At 38.8% G+C, this 20770-nt stretch overlaps 1 protein-coding gene across 1 annotated transcript in view; it reads left to right on the top strand.

Moving 5' to 3' along the window:
• Window positions 1-20770, top strand: part of PKHD1 (PKHD1 ciliary IPT domain containing fibrocystin/polyductin) — a 282605-nt gene that overhangs the window by 48912 nt on the left and 212923 nt on the right. The window contains exons 22-29 of the mRNA XM_087952900.1: window positions 364-494; window positions 3868-4003; window positions 4888-5083; window positions 6151-6218; window positions 7368-8993; window positions 10599-10742; window positions 18040-18274; window positions 20525-20675. Of these exons, the coding sequence (XP_087809026.1) occupies window positions 364-494; window positions 3868-4003; window positions 4888-5083; window positions 6151-6218; window positions 7368-8993; window positions 10599-10742; window positions 18040-18274; window positions 20525-20675 (2687 nt within the window). The remainder of the gene's footprint in view (window positions 1-363; window positions 495-3867; window positions 4004-4887; window positions 5084-6150; window positions 6219-7367; window positions 8994-10598; window positions 10743-18039; window positions 18275-20524; window positions 20676-20770) is intronic.

The following is a 20770-nucleotide window of genomic DNA, read 5'->3' as shown; positions in this document are numbered from 1 at the left end:
AGTCTCTTGCAACCCTCTGCCAGTGAAAACAGAGCTCAGAAAGGTCACATGCAGCCCTCCTGAGCTCTGTTTTTGCTGACAGGGGCACAGCAGGCCAGTCCTCTGCTGTTTTCAGGGTGGCCCCATGGGCCAGGTCTAAGCAATCCATGGGCCGGATCCAGGCCACGGGCCTTGAGTTTGACACACTGCCTCAGAACGTGCTCCTTTTATAGGCGTGGATTATATGTGTGTGTGTGTGTGTATGTGTATATCTATCTATCTATCTATCTATCTATCTATCTATCTATCTATCTATCTATCTATCTATCTATCTATCTATCTACTTTTAATTATTTCATTCATTCCTGCCTTGTACATTTCTAGGAGGACTTACAGTGATTCTATCAGGTTCAGGCTTAGATGGGATAAACACAGTACTCTTTGGTTCTCAACCTTGTCCCATCAATTTCAATGCCAGCAACGCAGTGAAAATGGAATGTAGGCTTCCTCCTTCGGTAAATAACACCTTTAATTATATTGCAAGGCTGTAACAATTCAGACTCATTTGTGGTGATTTAATGACTATAAAATCATCTGTGTCTGTGTGTGAGTGTGAGTGAGTGAGTGTGATGTCTGTGTTTTATTTACTCTTTTGGAATTATTACTTTTCCTTATGAGAATATAAAATTAGTTGCGTATAGGTTTACTTGAATGGTTTGTCTTTCTATGTTTTCCTATTCCTTGTTGCACATGCTGCTATAATTAGAGATAATAGGAAAGGCTATAATGGCACAGCTAATACATGCCTCATTATAAATAAAATTGGCTGATATAACTCATTGATCAGTAACTTGAAAGAATTTAGAATATGTTTAATTAAGCGTAATTGGAACAGGCAAGGCTGCATAGAGTTCCCTTCATATGATATTGTATATTATTCCACAAGGGCATAGTACTAGAATACAGACAGTGCTAATGTCAGGCTACAAACATCATAAGAATTGAATGTGTGAAGTTGTCAATTTCAGCATGTTGTCACATATTTCCTTCAGCATTTCATTCAGTACTATTTTAATTAGTCCATGGCTGTAATGAAATTTCAACTCTTATTTAGGGACTCCAAATTCTCTCCTATGCAGTTATGGACAAGCGTACAAACTAATTGACCTTCGACTGAGGACTTTATACTGCTTGAAAACCTATTCTGAACATCTATAAAGTCATGCTATTTTCCCTGTTCAACAGTGTTGAGCTGATTTATTTCTAATTTAGCTGTCATTTATTTATTCAATCAATTTATATAGTTCTCCATCTCAACAATGACTCTGGGTGCAGAATAGAATAAAAAACCATAGATAGATAGATAGATAGATAGATAGATAGATAGATAGATAGATAGATAGACAGATATGAGATATAGATATAGATATAGATATAGATATAGATATGTATGGTATTCAGCTTTGTTCGGGTATTTTCCCATGTCATTATAGTTGTGCTTTTAAAGTTGTAGCAACGTTTCAGCAGAATCTCATCTGCCATCATCAGGCTTCTATATTGTGTTCATCAACTTTAAAAGCACAACTATAATGATGTGGGAAAATACCCGAACAAAGCTGAATACCATACATGTAAGTACCCGCGAAAACTTAAGAAAACAAATACATATACATATACATACACACACAAAAAATAGAAAACAAATAATCACCATATAGCCAGAAAACAGATCCTTCATGCATTTGGAGCTTGGCTCAACCACAGAAGCAGGTCTTTAGGCCTTATGAAAGGCACTGTAGTGCAACGAGACCCAGAATATAAGTCTTTTCTATCACAGTGCCCACCATTATGAGAGATCAGATTGACACAGTGTCAAGTGGGGTAGAAAAGGCTTATATTCTGGGTCTTGCTGCACTGCATTTCTTAGCCAATAGCATAATTTGCCCATCTTGCCGGACCAAAATAGTTGAGTAGAAACAACTGGGAAGAGATGGTCCTATCAGCAATGAGGCTGCAAGGCATGTAGGGTTTTAAAGGCACCAATTAGAGTAGTGGCATTGTATGCACCAAATAATCAACTAACACCAGTTGAAGTTTCCAAATGTTCTTCAAGGAAAGTTCCATGTTGAATGCATTGCAGGAGTCCAGAAGGGCATGAGTGACTGTGAACAGTGTCCCCACTGGGTGTCTTGCTTGATTTGAGCAAAGCCTGTTACATCCCATCCAAGCCTACACAGCCTCTAAGCATTGGGGCAGGATGTCTACAACATCACTCAGATGGCCCGAGATGGAGATATAAAACCAAGTATCATCAGCATACTCACTCCACTGTCAGAAGTCCTTTCCCAACAGCTTTATGTAGATGGTAAAAAAAAGACGGTCTCTTCCCACCAATACTGTCTGGAATCAGTCCCAGAAGAAGGAGGACAATCTTTTCATTTGCACTGCTGAGCAATTTCTCTGCACTCTCCATAACCCACTCAGTAGCTGAGCTGTAATACATAGGTTTAAAGCAGAAACTGTCTTGTCCTAGGAGTTGGGGGACAAGATAAGGGAAGTGTTCAACAGTGCAAATGAAAAAGCAGGTATCCCCCTTCCCCATCAGGAGTGGGATAAACCACAGGGCAAATGTATATAGCATGAAACAGGATATGGATGGGAGGAGCAATGAACACTCCTAGGGCATAAACCCTTTGAGCCCCAAAGGAACTCTCTAATGGTGAAAGAGCTCAGGCACCAAGCCTTCCCTAGAATGCAGCAATTGAGAGATGGGAAAATGAGAATGGATGACTCCAGTGGTGGTATTCTACCAGTTAGGCCCAGTTCGCCCAAACCGGTAGCTCCGAGGATCATCTGTGAGCGAACCGGTTCACTTTAACGATCAGCTGCTGGGCCCACCTGCCTGCCCCAGCTCTATTCTGACCTTTATTTCCTGGTTTTCAAGCTCAACTGCTCCGCGCAGCACAGCGGATTGCCGTGCGTCAGCTGTCTAACACACAAAGAGATTGCAGGATTGCAGAAGGGCAGTAGCAAACTCTCTGAGCATGCGTGCAATGCGTGTGAAACATACGCTCACCGAACCGGTTGTTACACCGATTAAATCACACCCCTGGATGATTCCTTGAATTACTTCTTCCCCAGCAGCAGGCTTAAGCCTTGTGAAAACAGAACAGAGGAAGCCATCAGGGCTCCGTCCTTTCCATGTAGTCCTGCACTCATTCTCTTGCTTTCCAAATAATGAAGAGTAGAAGAGGAAGATGGCAGGGGAGATCTATTGCTGCTGAGACAAAAAGATTAGTTGGGGAAGCAGTGGAGAACAAGGTGGTACAGCAGCACTAGTGGTTTCTCGCCCCCTCTATGCCGCTTATCTGTCCCAGCTCCTATTCCTTGAAGGCATAGAGCAAGGAAGTCCAGCATCCCCTCTGCTAGTGTCCTCTAAGCTACCACTTGGGCTGCCTTTGGCACAGAGGTGTCAACCATGGCAACTTTAAAACCTGTGAACTTTATCTCTAGGAATTCCCTAGCCAGCTAAGCTTAAAGTCTTAAAGGTTGTCAAGGTTGGGCACTCCTGCTTTAGGGTTTGCATGAATCTACTCTTTCCTATTGGGCAGCTGGCTGGCTATTCTTGTTTTTTATGACTTGAAAGAAGAAGAGCTAAGGTGGACCACACACTGTTTTTTGAGAGTAGAATGTTGGCAGTGTCAGAGTGCCTTGGATAGCAGTTCTAAGAAGCAAAAATAGGTGGAGATTGATTTCAAAATCTTAGAATAAGATCTGCAAGATTTTTTTTTTATTGTGGGCTTTCCCCGCATAAACTGGGTGCTCAGTGGACAACAGACATGGACAACAGACATGTGATCAATATTTTGTCATTCTTTTTTCTCCTAGAGAGGAGGAGAGGATACTGTTCATCTAACCCTAATGAATGAACATGAATTGACTGTCTTTGCCAATGCTTTTACATATAACTCTTCTCTTAATCCATGCATTGTGTCAATGAACAGAAACAAAAGTGGCATAACAGGTAAAAAGGGGAAAATAAGAGGGGTTCTTTTTTGTTCTTCTTTCCTTCTATTCTTATTTGATTTTTCCAATATTTATACCTTTCAGTGTATAAAAGTGTTGAAAGTGTTTTGCATATTTAGGCAATAAAGTAGTTAAAATTTAGTGGTTCAGAATAAAAAAAAATCACGACTGTTCTTTCACTAGCCATCATATTGGGTAGGTAGGATAATTTTGATACAAAACGTGCTACCCTCAGGATTCTCTCGTTAATATCTTAAAGACACCTTTTTCAGGGTTTTCCTTTCAACTAGACCCAGATAAAACATTTGTGCTTGCTTAGTACATTTCCAGCTGTTAGTCATGCTTCCAATTGGCTGATTTGCTTAGGCACATCATTGAAGGAAAAAAGGTTGAGAGATGCTATCTAATATCCAATTATACCTGTCAAGGCTGCCAGTGCAAACAGGAGAGATGACTGTCAGCATAAAGAAAATCCCATATTAACTTTGAATACTTTCTGAGTGCAGCATATAACTTGCATATTGGTCGAATGAAAGAATTGAGACATAATAGCCACTGAGATTTGTTGCAGGAGCACGATGCATTTGATTGCCAGGTGTTGAGGCTAAATTGTCAGACAGTTTTTGCCTCAATGTCCTGCTTATCACCTTCCCCTTATCTTACAGAACTGCAGGTTTGGAGATAAAAAGCAGAACCAAATGGGTTTCTCTGAAGACAGTTTTATATCAGGCAAAGTTTTAAAATACTAACATATTGTCAACCTTTCAATGTGGAAATAAAACAGAATATGGATATCTGGGTTTGCAGAAGAGTGGGTTGTTATGAGAGCAGTTGGTTAGTAGCTATAACAAAAAAGTATTGTCTTTTTTTTCTTCATTGCAGGAGGTCAGCTGCTTGTGATAGGTATTTCTCCATTTTCCAATTATACCCCATTTGATGTGAAGGTCAAAATTGGGGACGCTGCCGTTCAAATTCAAACACTAACCGATCGTGGAATCAGTATATTACTGCCTCCTCTTGCAGAAGGATTGCACAGACTTTCAATATTCCTCTATCATCTCCCACTCAATGCAAGTGGGTAAGAGGCGCTGATTTTTCATGGTTAAAATTTGCAACATAATAGAATTTTAAGAGAAATAATGAGACAAATGAGAATGGAACCTGACGCCTATCTGCCAACAGGGGTCAACAAGCTGGATCTGTGATTATTTTGGGCAACACCAAAAGCTCTATAAATTAATTTTCTCTTGATTAGGTTATTATGAAATGCCCAATATTGTATTTACAGTTTTCATTTATCTGCCCTTCTGAAAACTGCACACAGTAAGACATTATTTTCTTTTCTTTAAAAAAAAAATGCAGAAAGAAATGTATCATTTGAAAACATTGCACCTAAGATCTTCTGGTAGGCTAGCATGAGAAGCTGGAAGGAAAACAGATTTGTCTCAGTCAGCTGAGGATCACATGGAATTGAGTAGAGGGGTAGACAGGACTTTTGGTGAATATTCACAAACATATGAATTCAGTACATACAGCCAGGGGTGGGCTTCAAAAATTTTAGCAAAGGGTTCTCTACCCGGTTGCTGGGTGGGCGTGGCCATGGTGAGCATGGCCTAGTCAGCCTCCTGCACCATGGTGGGGTAGTGGTGTTTTTGCCCTCCCCAGGCTCCAGAGGCCTTCCTCGAGCCTCCAGGAGGATGAAAACGGCCTCCCCAGGCTCTGGAGGCTCTCTGGAAGCCAGAAATGGGCCCATTTCCGGCCTTCCCGAACTTCCAGGAGGCCCATTTTTCACCCTACCCAAGCTTCTGCATGTCCCCTGCACTTACATGTATCCAAAACAGACCGTGTGGGGACTCCTGGGAGGGGAGGGGTGGGTGGGGCCACCCAGGAGTGGGATTTGGGGATTCTTCGAACTGCACAGAACCTTAGCTAGGGGCTCTCCTGAACCCCTGCGACCCCCAGCAGCCCACCCCTGCATACAGCATCATGTCCAAACCCAGAATTGAATATCTTGCAAATCACATCTGCCATTTCTGTTGAGGCAAGTGATATTTGAATTAATCAAGACTGGATTAAAACTTTTTGCAGATGGTGGGAAAAAAACCCCATGTTCAGTTAACAGTAAGAGACTTATTTATTTTCCAGATTGGAGCCATTAATCCAGTATGTTACAGAGATCTTCAGAATAGAACCATGTTGTGGCTCCTTCCTAGGTAAATAATGTCATAGTTTTGGACATGTTTAAGAAGAAAAAACTTGGGATGACTGAGAATGATTGGAAAATATGAATACATGCTGAGCAGCTCACATTTAATGGATGAAGCCTGCAGTCTATTCTATGATAAAGCTCAGATGGCCCAATACCTACATTTGTACCTTGTCTGTTTTTTCCAAACCCTCCAGCTACCTAAGGGATGAATATAATATATCACCTTTACATTGAAAAATCTTAAACTAAAACCATTTAGTTTCTATTTTGTAATTAAAATTTCCTATCCTCAACACTCATTTTCCAATTCTTTTTCTTTTCTCACGTTACCATTAGTGAATTCATGGGGGCTAATTATTTTAGCAAAATTTATAAGCATGGAGAGTGGAGTTAATTCTTATTTCAGAAAACAAAATAGTTTTTCTGGCTTTCCCTAACCTTCCATCTCTCTTACATGATTCTCTAAGAGCTGTGGTAGTGCAGTCAGTACTATAGGGTACCTATGCTGACTGCTGGTTGCCAGTAGTTTGGCAGTTTGATTCTGAGTGGCTCAAGGTTGACTCAGCCTTCCATCCTTCCAAGGTGGGTAAAATGAGGACCCAGATTGCTGAGGGCAATAGGCTGACTCTTTAAACCACTTAGAGAGAGCTGTAAAGCACTGTGAAGTGATATATAAATCTAAGTGCTATTGCTATTTACAGTGTCAGCATAGTGTCCCCAACAATCTGGGTCCTCATTTGACCAACATTGAAAGGATGGAAGACTGAGTCAACCTTGAGTGACTCAGGATCGAACTCCTGGCAGTGGGCAGAGTCAGCCTGCAATATTGTATTCTAACCACTGCGCCACCATGGCGCTTTATATTAAGGTTTTGTTTATAACACGTTTATATCAGTGCTGTAGTAAATTGACGGAATAATAAGCCACAAAGATAGAATTTAAAATACTGAAACACCAATAAAACATATAGAGAGAATTTAAAATACTGGAAAAAACAAAACCCTGAAACAATTAACTTCCCAAGCTTCTTTCTAACTGGGTTGCCTCATTGGACATCTTATTCTGTACTAAAAATACAATAATACATAGTTGTTCAGATTATATTAATTTTGAAAAAAGTTAACATTCACTAACATTTTTATCTCTTTCCTAGGTGGAACATTGCTCACCATTTCTGGAATAGGTTTTAGCAACAGCCCAGCCTTGGTCTCGGTCCTGATTAATTTTCAATCCTGTACTATAACCAGCCTAACTGAAGATAAAATTTTATGTCGGACCCCACCACCCACTCAGTCATCTAATACCATTCTCAAAAATCTTCTGGCAGATATAGAGGTATACATAGGCAACCGGTCATCAGTAGACCCATGTCAAACGAAAATCTTTAAGAATTACACTTTTCTTTACAGCATGTCTTTGACTCCAAATATCATAAACATTGAAACAGAATTATTGAACAATAGTCTGCACCTAGGCGTAGAAGGGGTCAATGTAACAAATTCAGTAGCTATCCTGGAACATGTGGAATGTCCCCTTGAAGTACAGAAGATCAACCACTCTATAACTTGGTCTCAGTGCTCCTTACCTGTAAGCGCTCTAGAACCAGGGCACTATATGATGAGAATTCTCCAGAAGCAAATGGGCTTTGCCAATGTACCAGCTGAGATGCAGCATTTTACAATATACCCACAGATAAAGACTATCTTTCCATCTCGTGGCTCAGTGTGTGGTGGGCAGTTGCTCACAATATCTGGCCATTCTCTCAAATCTTGGACAAATTCTGCTTGGGTAAATCTAACAGGCAACTTGTCTTGTGATGTCCAAAGCTCGAGCGAACACAGCATAATCTGTGCACTTTTTTCAAGTGATCCCCTTTTGGATGATCAGCAATTTCCTGATGTACACCAAGCTCTTTATGTCACGGTGAATGTCAATGGAATGTATAGCCGTTGCCTAGGAGACTGCTTGTTCCACCTTTTTGCAAACAAGACTGTTGTTATTGATGCCGTCACTGTGAAGTTTGCTGGGATCTTAATTTCCTTGTTAATCAGAATTCAAAAATTAGTTTGGCCAGTGGATGAAATCCTTATAGAGGTGGATGGACATCTTCCTTGCAACATAACTTCTTTGAACAAAACCAGTATTGAATGTCAGACACACAGCCTTGATGCAAAAGAACACAGCATTTCAGTATTGAGCAGAAGATGGGGTTCAGCCTGCCTGAGACAGAAAGACTCCAATATCTTCAGAATTACTCCTCAGGTGCTCCATCTTTATCCCCAGAATTTCAGTATCAATGGCGGAGGCCTCCTCACCTTAGAAGGTGCAGCACTTCAAGGCAGGAGCAGCACTTCAGTTCTCATAGGAAATCAGAAGTGTCTCCTTACCAAAGTCACATATTGGGCTCTTCAATGCCTTGTGCCTTCAGGCCAAGGGACTGTGATCGTGGTGCTCAACATAGACAATATGTCATATTCTGCTGGGGAAATAAGCTACAGTGAAGAATTCACCCCAGTTTTCCTCTCCCTTCTGCCTTCTACCGGCCAGTTTCTCACAATAATTATTTCAAAAGTTAGGCAAATGGAAGACATATATGTTTTTATTGGAGGGTCTTCCTGCACCAATGTTACTAGCAAAGGTACCAGTTTGCAATGTGTTCTTCCTCAGCTTCCTACTGGAGAATATAATGTGACAGGTGGAATTGTGCAGAGAGGTTGGGCTTCCTCCAGTTTGGTATTCACTTCGGTCCTGACAGTTATCACAGTGAAAAACAGCCATGGTAAGTATGTGGATGCTTCTGGGGACCGGAAGTCTATAATCTCATTGAATTAATGCTAGAAACAGACCCGAGAGCTATAGCAGCAAACTTAGAATTTCAGAATTATATTTGGTTGTTGTCTTTGTGAAATAACTTGCTGTTTCTTCTAGATTAGAATTTTTCCTCGAAGTGATAAACTTATGGTTTACCTTGCAAGTCATAGATCATGTTTATGTTTTCTCATGACAATCTGTTTTCCTGCAACAAAGACATAACAAACTTTTTTTTCTGTTCGATGTTCAGAAAACACTTGTGATACCACATTTCTTATAGCAGAAATGCTTTACCATCTGAGCTTCAAAATCCCATTACTAGCTTTGAAGCAAAGTCCAAGTATCACAGCTGACTTTCACCACTTTATGTTGACTTTCCTTGGTCATTCTACATCTGGAGACATACTTCATGAAAGTAGATGGTCAGCAAGACCATTGTTAACTGTCAAATGAAGGGTATTACAACGTGTTAATACATCACATTAAAAGAGATACACCATAGAAAGCAGTGGTGGTATTCTACTGGTTTGGCCCAGTTTGGGTGAACTGGTAGAATACCACCAGTTTGGGTGAATTGGTAGTAAAAAAAAAATGCTACCGGTTCAGCCGAACTGGTATTTCTAACGATCAGCTGTGCCGCGCGATTTAGATTAGCTAGAAAGCAGGAAACTGTCAGATTTCTTGCTTTCTAGCTAATCTAAATCACATGGCACAACTGATTCCCCCCTCGCTGTTGTACTTACCTTCAAAATGCTTCTTTTTTCTGTGCCCAGGGAGGCTTCCCTGAGGCCCAGTAGGCAAAAAATGGGGTGCAGGGGGGAGGTGCTGCAGGAAAAAACCCACATAGCCATGCCCATCCAGTCACATGACCACCAGGCCATGCCCACAGAACCAGTAGTAAAATAATTGAATCCCACCACTGATAGAAAGCAATAGCTCTGCAGATGATAACAGTGGGATTTTAACAGGTTATTGAATAATCAGCTTGTATACTACAGTTTAAATTTGTTGTTATCCAACTTAGAGTTTATCTATTGGGTTGTCTGGAGTGATAAAACAGGGATGGGCAATCAAAGACTCTCAGGACACTGTAAGCTCCTCTACTTTTTTTTGCTCCCAAAACCTCTCAAAATCCTGCTTCCACAGAATGATTTTTGGTAGCCTGCTTATTTTTGTGTACAAATCAAAATTGAAAGTAGGCATGCTAACCCTCTTCTTTTGGGTGAGTTTTGGAAAGGCTCAAAAACTTTTCCAAAAGCAACCCCGAACAAGAAAATAGATTTTTTCCTGCTCCACTCCAAGACCAGAATAAAAGAAAATAAATAGAAAAGAACAAATGAAAATGGCTTATCCTTTGTGTAAGGTTTTACTCTTCATACTTATATGCCATCTTATTTGTATACTCATATTACTTTCCTTAAAGATTTATGAAAGGAACAAGGAGAGTCATTGTCTTTATTGACTGACTTCCAGAACATAGTACCATATTTCCAAAATGTTATGGGAAGCTGTGGATGACAAATTTTAGCAACAGCAAATTGTGAAACGCTATGCACATTATTTCTTTTTCAAGGCAATCTTGATGGAGGAGAAATATATATACATGGAAATGGGTTTTCTCCAGGAAATACCTCAGTCACCATTTGTGGTTCTCCTTGTGAAATTTTGAATGTGACCACCACAACTGATTTGAGCTGCTTAACAGGGCCTTTGAAAGGTCAGTTGAATGACTGAAATGTGTTAATTGAGATAAGAATGATAGAGAAAGAAAATATATTGACTGCACTGCCAATTGCTTCTCACTCCTTTGGGAACAAAGGATTAGTGTGTCTCTCTTGCTGCTATTTTAAATATAATGAATGAAATTGGCAAGAAATTAGTTGTCCTTCAGTATGAACTTGAAAGAATGTGGCATATTAGTGGCTAACTAAGAATAAACTGATCTTGATTTCTATTACATCACATGCATATATATTGACTGTTAGGTCTGTTTCATCCTCTTTCTGTGTAATTTGTTTCTTGGAAAGAAAACACTAACATGCAAATGTTTTTAATGATTTTTAAAAGAGTTCGCTGTTTTTGCACGAGGAAGTTAGAACTCCTGTTCTTCTCTCTTCTCTTCTCTTCTCTTCTCTTCTCTTCTCTTCTCTTCTCTTCTCTTCTCTTCTCTTCTCTTCTCTTCTCTTCTCTCCACTCCCCTCCTCTCCCCTCCCCTCCTCTCCCCTCCTCTTTGTTGTAGAATCTAGAAAATGTGACACCAGGCACACTAGTTGAAAAATGCCCTGGATTAGCCATGCATTTTGACTTGTTACTCTTTCCTGCTCTGCCAATGTTATGATAAGGCAACTACCTACCTTTCTAAAGCCACCATAATCTCCCTTTACAAATATTTTCCTCCCAAAAAGTTAAAATCAGCAGCCAAAGTTGTAGAATTGTAAGTTTATTGTAGTGGTAGTATTCTACTGGTTTGGCCCGGTTCTGCCGAGCCGGTAACGGCGATGAGCGGCGGAGACTGAACCTGGTCTCTCCGCTGCTCTGCTGTTGGGCCCACCCATCTGCCCGGCTCCCACACTCACCTTTATCCTCTGCTTTTGAAGCGCAGCTGCTTTGCGCGGCACAGCAGAGTGCTGCGTGGCAGCTGCTGAAGAGACTGGGAGAGTGCAGGCTTGTAGGAGGTGAGTTTGACCGCCTCTGTGCCTGTGCAAACACCTGCGCACCTGCGCAAAGTCCATGTTTGGCACACGTGCACATGTAAAGCATGTGCATGCACGCAAAGCACGCCCACCAAGCCACGCCCACTGAACTGGTGGTAAAACTTTTTGAATCACATCACTGGTATATTGTATATCAATATGTTTCTTTAGCATTAGATGTAAAGTTGCTTTGTTATTTTTCTGTTGACAAGCCAGAGTAATAAAGTACATACTCTGATTATTCTGCTGAGAGAAACAAGCCAGAGTAACTGATTCTCATATAATGCTAAAGAAACCAGGGAGGCCTCCATTGGCTAGATGAGCCAAGAGAGAGACATTAGGCATTATCAATTAGCTGACAATTTGTTCCTAAAAAGGAAAAAAGAAGGGGAGAGAACATTTCAAGTGCTAGTAGGAAACAATTGATTGTACAGAAGACTGCTGTCTTTCAGAAACTTCTTTGATAAAGGGTGTTATAAAACCAGCTTGTCCTTGTAAAACATCCCTATCTAAAATTAGATAAGGTAAGGTCAACATTCAGCACAATTTGTTTTTAATAATAAATAATAAATTAATATTTTATAAGACTCCTTTTTCATCTCTAAAATACTGAAATAATAAACATGTCAAACAACCAGTCGTTAATAACAAGAACAATCTTTTTCACAAATGGAAAATATCAATTTTTAGGGAAGAAACACTAAGCTTGTGTAAATTTTTCAAAAAGTTTTCAGAACATTACCTTAGCTTCTCTTTGCTTATTGGCAAAGTGAACAAGTAAAACAAGTGAACTCACAATTTTTTAAATATTTTTTAATATTTCTGAATTACTGTTCTCTACCAATATTCCCACATTGTTTTAACATTTCACACATCTTTTTTGTGGTAAATAATTTAGGAAACATCCACTTTAAACTATACAAAATAAACTGTATAAGCATTAGAAGTAAAATGAGTTCAGCTAAGTTATGAAATATACAAAAATCATTGCATTGAATTTCCCAATTGGATTATATTCATTCATAAGAAATGTAGTTAATTGTTAGATCTTGCAATATTTTAAACTGCCATTAGATGTCAGTAAATGAACATTGATTACTATTACTGATACCGCACTGAGAGTTTTCATTATTTTTATTATGTGTTACGCTGGTTGCTTCAAACCACAAACTGATTACTTTTGCTAGTAGAAGAAGACAAAACGTGAGAAATAGCCTGCAAATAAAAGTTTGAGTAACAGAAGAAATATTTGAGGTTTTTAGTTTACAATAAACCAATTGAGCTAAATCAAAGGCAGGCTAAGAGGAACAGTCAACATTGGTTATGTGGTTATGAACCCAAGGAAGAAGGTCAAGAATAGGCAAAATCTTTACAACATTTTCCCCCTCACAGGGAAGGCTAGAGTGGGAAAATCAAAATATTTTTAATGAACAGGAAATATTCTGAGGCCCCAGGTTGTATGGGTTAGGATTAGGTCTGCATTTCTCTGAGAAGATACATGATGATGGTGGTTCCAAGGACTGAAAAGGATACTTGTTCATACTATACTGTATGTTGTAAGAAACAGCTCGTCCTGCCTCAGGTTTGTGTCAATTTGGGATCTGTTTATTGCACTGTAGTACTGGAACAGTTAGTAGGCAAAGGCAATTGCTGACATAATTTCCTCTTCCTCTTGCTTTTTTTTTTTTTTTTTTTGCGAAAAGCAAAAAAGCACTTGGTCTAGGCTTCAAACTAGCAGGGTTATGTGGCCTGAAGAGACAGGAAGAGCTCATTTGTTATTCTACAGCTAGTTTTTCCCTCCCTCAGAACATGAAGCCTTGCTGATCTTCTATCTTGCTGCCTTCTTCCTAAAGTGCACTAGAGGTGGTAACATGATTTTTATTAACCTCATTAAAGTGGGAAGCTTTGTTTAAATAGGAAAAAAAAAGATTAAAACACAAGCTTCTGATGAACAATTTTAAGGATCTAATAAAATATATGAAAAGAGGTTTTCTGAAATCTATTGCTAGAAAGATTTAAATGGAAGAAATGTTGGGAGATCAAGAGATCAACAGCAAGAGAATCACAGAAACACTAAACAAGGGAAAGAAGCGACAGAAAACCTCGAATGCATACTTTGTTTCATCTTCATTACAGAAAAAAATAGGTAAATCTGAGTTGATAGTTTTCGAAGGGGAAGCTGAGAAGCTGAGAAAAAGAGTGATGATAAAAAAAAATGGATGTCATCAGTCCAATAGGTACTGCTAAAAATCCTAGAACAACCAGGAAAGACTTTTTTTTTTAATAAGGACAATGAGCACCTTGCAGTTCAGATATTCAGAATAAATTCCCGGAATCAGATTCCTTCAGTTCTATGGTTAGTTCCAGATTATTTTTTTCTGTAGAGCTCTGGAAGATCTAATAACAAAGGTGCTGAAATCTTCATGCCTTTTCCTTCTTCCACTGTGCGTCACAGACAAGAACAGAAGTAGAATCTTTAGCTCCAGATTGACCTTTTCAATTGGCAGATTTAGTAACTGATTTAGGATGCTGCTACTGTCCTTTAAGAATTGTACAGAGGTTGTGACTTTTCTTTTTTCTTTTCCATAGTCAACATTTGTTAGGGTATGATATAAAATGACATCCAGTTAATTCCTCCTTCTTATTCAGCTTACAGTGCAACTATGTTTGGGTGTAGGTATGCGCACACACACAAACATGTAAGTTGCACTGAATTGAGTGGAGTGTATTTTTAAGAAAACGAGTTTGGCGCTGGTGGGGAACCCATAACTTTCCAGATGTTGCTGATCCAGAATGTCAACCAATGTTATCAGTGCTGAGGAATCCTGCAGATTGTAGCAGCACAAACGGGAAACGGTCAAGTTTCCTTCCTTGATAATATAAAGCAATAGTCTTGGGAGCTTCATAGTTGTCTTATTTCCATAATATTTTTATTTATCTTGAGAGATAGTGGACCCTGTCAAAACCAAAAGGGCGGACAGAAACAAACCAAAGATCAGGCATCATATATCAAATCCAGTGCAGCAACTGTGAAAAGAACTTTGTTGGCCAAACAGGAGGAAAGTTATCAACCAGACTGCATGAACACTTCCTGGCTATCAAAAGCCATGACCCGCTATCCCCTCATGTCCATCCACGAAGACTCAGAAGGACACAAATTTGATCTAACTGGGACAACATCTAGGCGAAATCAAGGAGAGAAAGAGAATTCCTCAAAGCCTTGTTTTCCAACAATGTCAATAAACAGACACATTGACACTAACCCAGTCTACCAATCACGATCAACTATGATTCCAAAGATAGCATTTTAAAATGAACAAAAAGGCACCCCACTACATAACAACAAAAATCATAACCCATCAGCTCACAAGAAATCAGACCACATCTCACCACCAACAACTAGCCAGTCAAACAGCCGAAAAACAGACCATGACTCAGAAGCATCCGAACAGACAACACTAATTTACATCACACAGACGGTACTTAGAAGATCATATCATATCTCGGTAACAATAGCTATCCAATCAAACAGTCTGAAATCAGACATATATAAGTGTATACATGTATATATGTGTTTGTATATATACAGTGTGTATGTGTAGTTTTGATTAAAAGACAGTACATACGTATACATACATATACTATATATATATACACACACACACACACACACACACATATATATATATATGTATGTATGTATGTATGTAGGTCTAGGTGTGTTCGGGTCTTTTCCCATGTAAGATTAAGAGTATCTTGGCGATGTTTCGGCAAGGTCCCACTCGCCGAAACGTCATCAAGATACTCAATCTTACATAGGAAAAGACCCGAACACACCTAGACCTACATACCTGTACCTGTGAAAATCTATGAAAACAAATATATATCAAGTCACACTCCCACTAGCAGTTAAAAGGAAGAAGCAGCTGCAAGCTCACATTACTCTGAGAAGCACAGAGCCGAAGACACAAGCCTGAAGATGATGAATGAGACTTCATCGAAACATTGCCTAGATACTTCCAATCTTACGCGGGAGAAAACCCGAATAACCAAAGATCCACATACAAGTACCCATGAGAACCTCAGAAAACAAATATATATATATATATATATATATATATATATATATATATAAAATATATATATATATATATATATATATATATATATATGTATGGTATTCAGCTTTGTTCGGGTATTTTCTCACGTCATTATAGTTGTGCTTTTAAAGTTGTAGCAACGTTTCGGCAGAATCTCATCTGCCATCATCAGGCTTCTGTATTGTGTTCGCCTGTGAGTCAGACTTTTACAGTTGTTTATGTTGCTACAACTTTAAAAGCACAACTATAATGACGTGGGAAAATACCCAAACAAAGCTATATATATATATATATATATATATATATATATATATATATATATATATATATATATATATATATATAATCAAAACTATTTACTATTTCCATGATGGTTTATAATGAAAGAGTATAACGAAACATTCACTTTCACTTTGAGTGATATAGTGGGAATCATAACAAAACTATTAATATCAAGGCTTAATTAACTAACAGCAGTCTTTATGTAGATCAACTCTATGTTGATATTTGTATAACTCCAGGATTATCTCCATGTTCAAGTGATCTCAAAATGTTGTCACTGTTGGGTGCTGAGCCATTTATGTTCATCTCAGCTGCAGGGCAATAAAAAATGTGGATTGTCTTGTTTTTACAGCTAAAATTTGTGGGTGGACCATTTTCTACATTAATGGGATCTCCTGTCTCTGAACTTGTTTCCACTCACCTATGAAGATAACATACCAAGAAACTATAATTCATTCTTCGGTGGACAAAATATGGTGCTATAATGAATTTCCTTTGTAAAGTGATTTTTAAAACAAACCAAAACAAAAAAGCACTTGCAGAACAGAATATGGTACAGGTAGATTGTTTATATGGAGAAATCGCCCTTTTGAACCCTTTAGAATTGTCTATTATCTATGAAAATATTGTTGAGAATTAGAGGAGTAAAATTAGTGTAAGTATCAGGGCCAGATTAAGGCCAATGGCTGCCCTAAGCACAGTCCAAATGGTACCCCTCAGTCCTTCCATTGCTAAACTGAAAAGATATCAAGATTTAATAATTGCTGGAGTCCTCCAGAAAATAGCATGCCAAGTGGCAGGATGAACTTTTTTCCTGCCGACAAACAGCTGACTTTGCTGCCAAAGCCAACTCTTTGACAGCAGGCTCTCCAGATTTGAACAGGAGCAACTAAGAATGACCCAAGATGACCCTTGGATGATCATGTACTTGTCTGGGAAGAGGATTCTTGGTAAACATATTTGGAGAGTTGGGCCTCCATCTCTACCTGTCAGCTGGGGGGTTGGTGGGAGGGAGGGTATAGACTCACTTTTAAACATCACTTTTCAATTTTTTTTTTGCTTTTGATTTACATCTTTAATTAAATGTTTAGTTGAACTATGATTTTGAGGAATGAAATGCAATTGTTGGGAAAGATCGCAGTTATAATTTTAAGGGAAAGTTTTATTATTAAGAATCAGTCAAAAATATTTGATCCTGGACAGATCAGAGATAATGAGTGCAATGATTTATGGTAGATTAGAAGCCGTTGGGGACTGGCTGTATGTGAAATACAGTAATAGATTATTAACAGAGGCCTTTGAACTTTAGTTACATTGTTGGATTTACCTGTTGTTTTTTTAACAGTAAGTAGATGGTAGGTCAAATTACCTGGGCAAGTAGAACTGTAGTAGTTTATCAATTGTAGACTTTTTGTGTGTGCAAAAGTAAACTATATATATATATATATATACTGTATATATCAGTATTCAACTGGAGGGACAATATACGTATGTATTTTAATGCATGTTTTTGCCTTGTATAGTTTGTGCTTTGTTTGTTGCTATGTCCTCCTTTTTCTGTTGAAGTTTGTGTTTTAACTTTGGAAATACAATAAAAAAAAATTAAGTCTCAATAACTGTGAGAACTAAGGGTGGCAGTGAAAGAGTTACAATAAGGGCATGATAGCCCAGGGGCAAAAAAAATGTGATTCTCTCTTTGATGCCCTGAGGTCTAAGCACTGCGCTTATTTTGCTTAATGTTCAATCCAGGATTTGTCAGTGTGGAAAATAGTTCAATTGGGATAGGCATTTTTCGAGGTGGCCTTCTTGTGCCTTTCAGGAACATCATAGCATGAAACTCATCACACTGCTATTGCAAATCATCCCCAAGGGAATCAGGAAAATGAGACTCTGTCTATATTTCTCTAATTGGTGATGTTCTCCAACCTTCCTTTTTCAGCATCTATAGCGGTTCTCTGTACTTTGACATCTTCTGCAGAAGAGATTGGTAAAGACTGCAAAACAGCTGGTGCAGCACTGATCCAGTGTGACATCCAAATCAAAGCAAATGCTGATGTTGTTACAGCAGCCACCCCGTTCCTATTCTTTTGTGATGATTTGGCTTATTCCTCTGTAAGGTCTAACAAGACCTCTATCAACTCATCCCACGTCCATTTTTCTGGCTTCCTTCTCAGGTTAGATATAACTTTTTCTAACTCTAGCTGGGATCTTACAAATTTCTTTCAAAATATATAGCGCCTGGTCAGTGGTGGGATTCAATTTTTTTTACTACCAGTTCTGTGGGTGTGGCTTGGTGGGCATGGCTGTATACTGTAAAATCTCCAGTCAGAGGTGGTATTTGCCGGTTTTCCAAACTACTTAAAAGTTTCCATTCCCAGTTCTCCAGAACTGCTCAGAACCTGCTGAATACCACCTCTGCACCTGGTGGAAAGCAAAATCTATGGAATACTGAGGGGGTGGGGGAGATTAGGGATGATGAAACACAGGTATGCAAAAAAAACTTCCTTTATCTCGATTATGTTGATTTACTGCATAAAAATGCTATGACAGCAATTATATGAAGCATTGATCTAGCAAGCAGATTCACTGTGGATTTAAGGCAGAGAGAGAGAGAGAGAGAGAGAGACAACCAGTGGCCCTTCAAATGTTGGACTTCAATTCTCATGATACTCCATCACTGCTGGGGCTCATGGCAACTGAACCATGTTTGGAAAGCAGTATGTTGCCAATTCCTGGTTTTAAGCTACACATCACTGTCCCACTTGATTAACTAGGCACCAGTTCCTTAATGGCATACACTGGCCTGATGTCCAGGGAAGTGACTACATTATTGAAGGTTATCACCATTCAGCTTGCAATTGTGCAACTCTCCATATTTCTAATTGCAATCTGATATACTGTACAATAATTAAGGTATACCTGACATCTCCTGTATAGTAAGCTGTAATCTGTGTTATCTACCATGCAGATATCTTACTACTGATACTTTTTTTGCAATTTCTCTACAATTTTCAGAATTGTCCACCCAGGCTCCAATGAATTGCCCCCAGTGAATTTGTTTATAAGCATCTCTTACTTGATTGGGATTAACTTATTAGTGAAAAAAAGGGGGATGGCTTGCATTAGATTGCAAGGGATGTCTTATCTTGATGTCTGTAATGATTTGGGTACCCAGGATACAGTCCAGAATTTAGTACATTTCCTGCTAATTCTTGGGGTGTAAAGATTTCAAAAAGAATAGCAAAAAGTGAGAATGTAACAGTCCTGTGGCTAGCTTGCAGAGTAATTTAATAAACAGTTTTATTAGCTCCTCTGATAACCAAGACAATAATTATTGCTGAAGGCAATCTTGCAACTATTCTCTTTTTTGCAGATACAAACATGGCTTATGGGGATGGGGATTCATCTTTTCATAGTGACATCTTAAGTCAAGGAATAAAAAGAAGTTGGCAACTCTAATGAGGAAATGCTTCCTTGGTTTTGGTGATGACAGGAAAGGCCAAACTTTCAGCACCAAAGTTCTGACTGCCTTTCACACAGTCTTAAGGATTAGTAAACCTGAAATTTGTTAAGGCATTTGGAACACATACTAATCATTGTTTCGGTATATAGACATAGATATTAGAATCTTAAATGCTCGCCACTCTAGTAGGCAGCTGTCAACCAGCAGAGCTAATTAAGAATGACCCTTTATTTGTTTTCCCCCTGATTATTATGAGTATCTCTCACTCCATCTACCACTTCTTAATGTGAACAGAGATTGTATAGAAAGGGACCCCACTAAACTAACTGGCACATATATCGAATCTGCTTAGCCTGGGCTGTTAAGTAAGTTTAATTAATTTACTAAGTTAATGTTCCAGTGCTAGCATGAAAGCATCATTGCTATCAGCTGGGTAGCAGGAATTGGAACCCTAAATGAGCTCATTTTTTCACAGTTGGAATTAGGGACCAGTTAGCCAGTTATATGGTTTTCCAATTTCTGCACTTGCCCTGAGGGAGTTGCAAGTTATTCATTCCCCAGGATTAAGTGTGAGTAAGAAAAAAGAGCTACTTGGGATTTACTTCCATCTTTGACTCAAACAGTGTCTATTCTCTTTAGTTTTCTGCCCTAGAAGTGAATGTGTATGTGCGTTATTTTGAGAGGCTGGCAGTACAGCATCTCTAAGAAATGTTTCCTATGAGTATTTTTTTGTTGGAAAGGTTTGCAGATAAAGGTGTATGTGTGTGTGTGGAGGCGGGGGGAGAAGCAAAACAAATAAACAATAAAAGAATGGAAACAAAATTACAGAAATTTGCAAAGTTTGACAAATGGTGGTCTGGAGTTGCCACAAGCTAATGGCTTGCGATGATTAATAAGAGTAAAAATAATTGCATTTCATTAAGATTGATGACACCCCATTTAACCTCCCTTCTCGTTTCAGCCCTAAAGTGGAAAGAGATGAAGTTCTCATCTATAATAGCTCCTGTAACATTACCATGGAAACTGAGGCAGAGATGGAGTGTGAGGGACCTAATCAGCCAATTACCGCCAAGATTACTGAGATATGGAAAAACTGGGGCCAGAACACTCAGGTATAATCAAATCTTTTTTATAGACTGATTCAAACAGCTTAAAATTAAATTTATAATATTGTGTACATTTAAGTGGAAAAAAAAAACCTTAGGCC

The sequence above is a fragment of the Notechis scutatus genome, chromosome 1 (assembly GCF_049901735.1).
Source record: "Notechis scutatus isolate UNSWTSFEM ecotype Mainland chromosome 1, rNotScu1.2, whole genome shotgun sequence".
Lineage (NCBI taxonomy): Eukaryota > Metazoa > Chordata > Lepidosauria > Squamata > Elapidae > Notechis > Notechis scutatus.
This window is presented reverse-complemented; position numbering and strand designations above follow the sequence as displayed.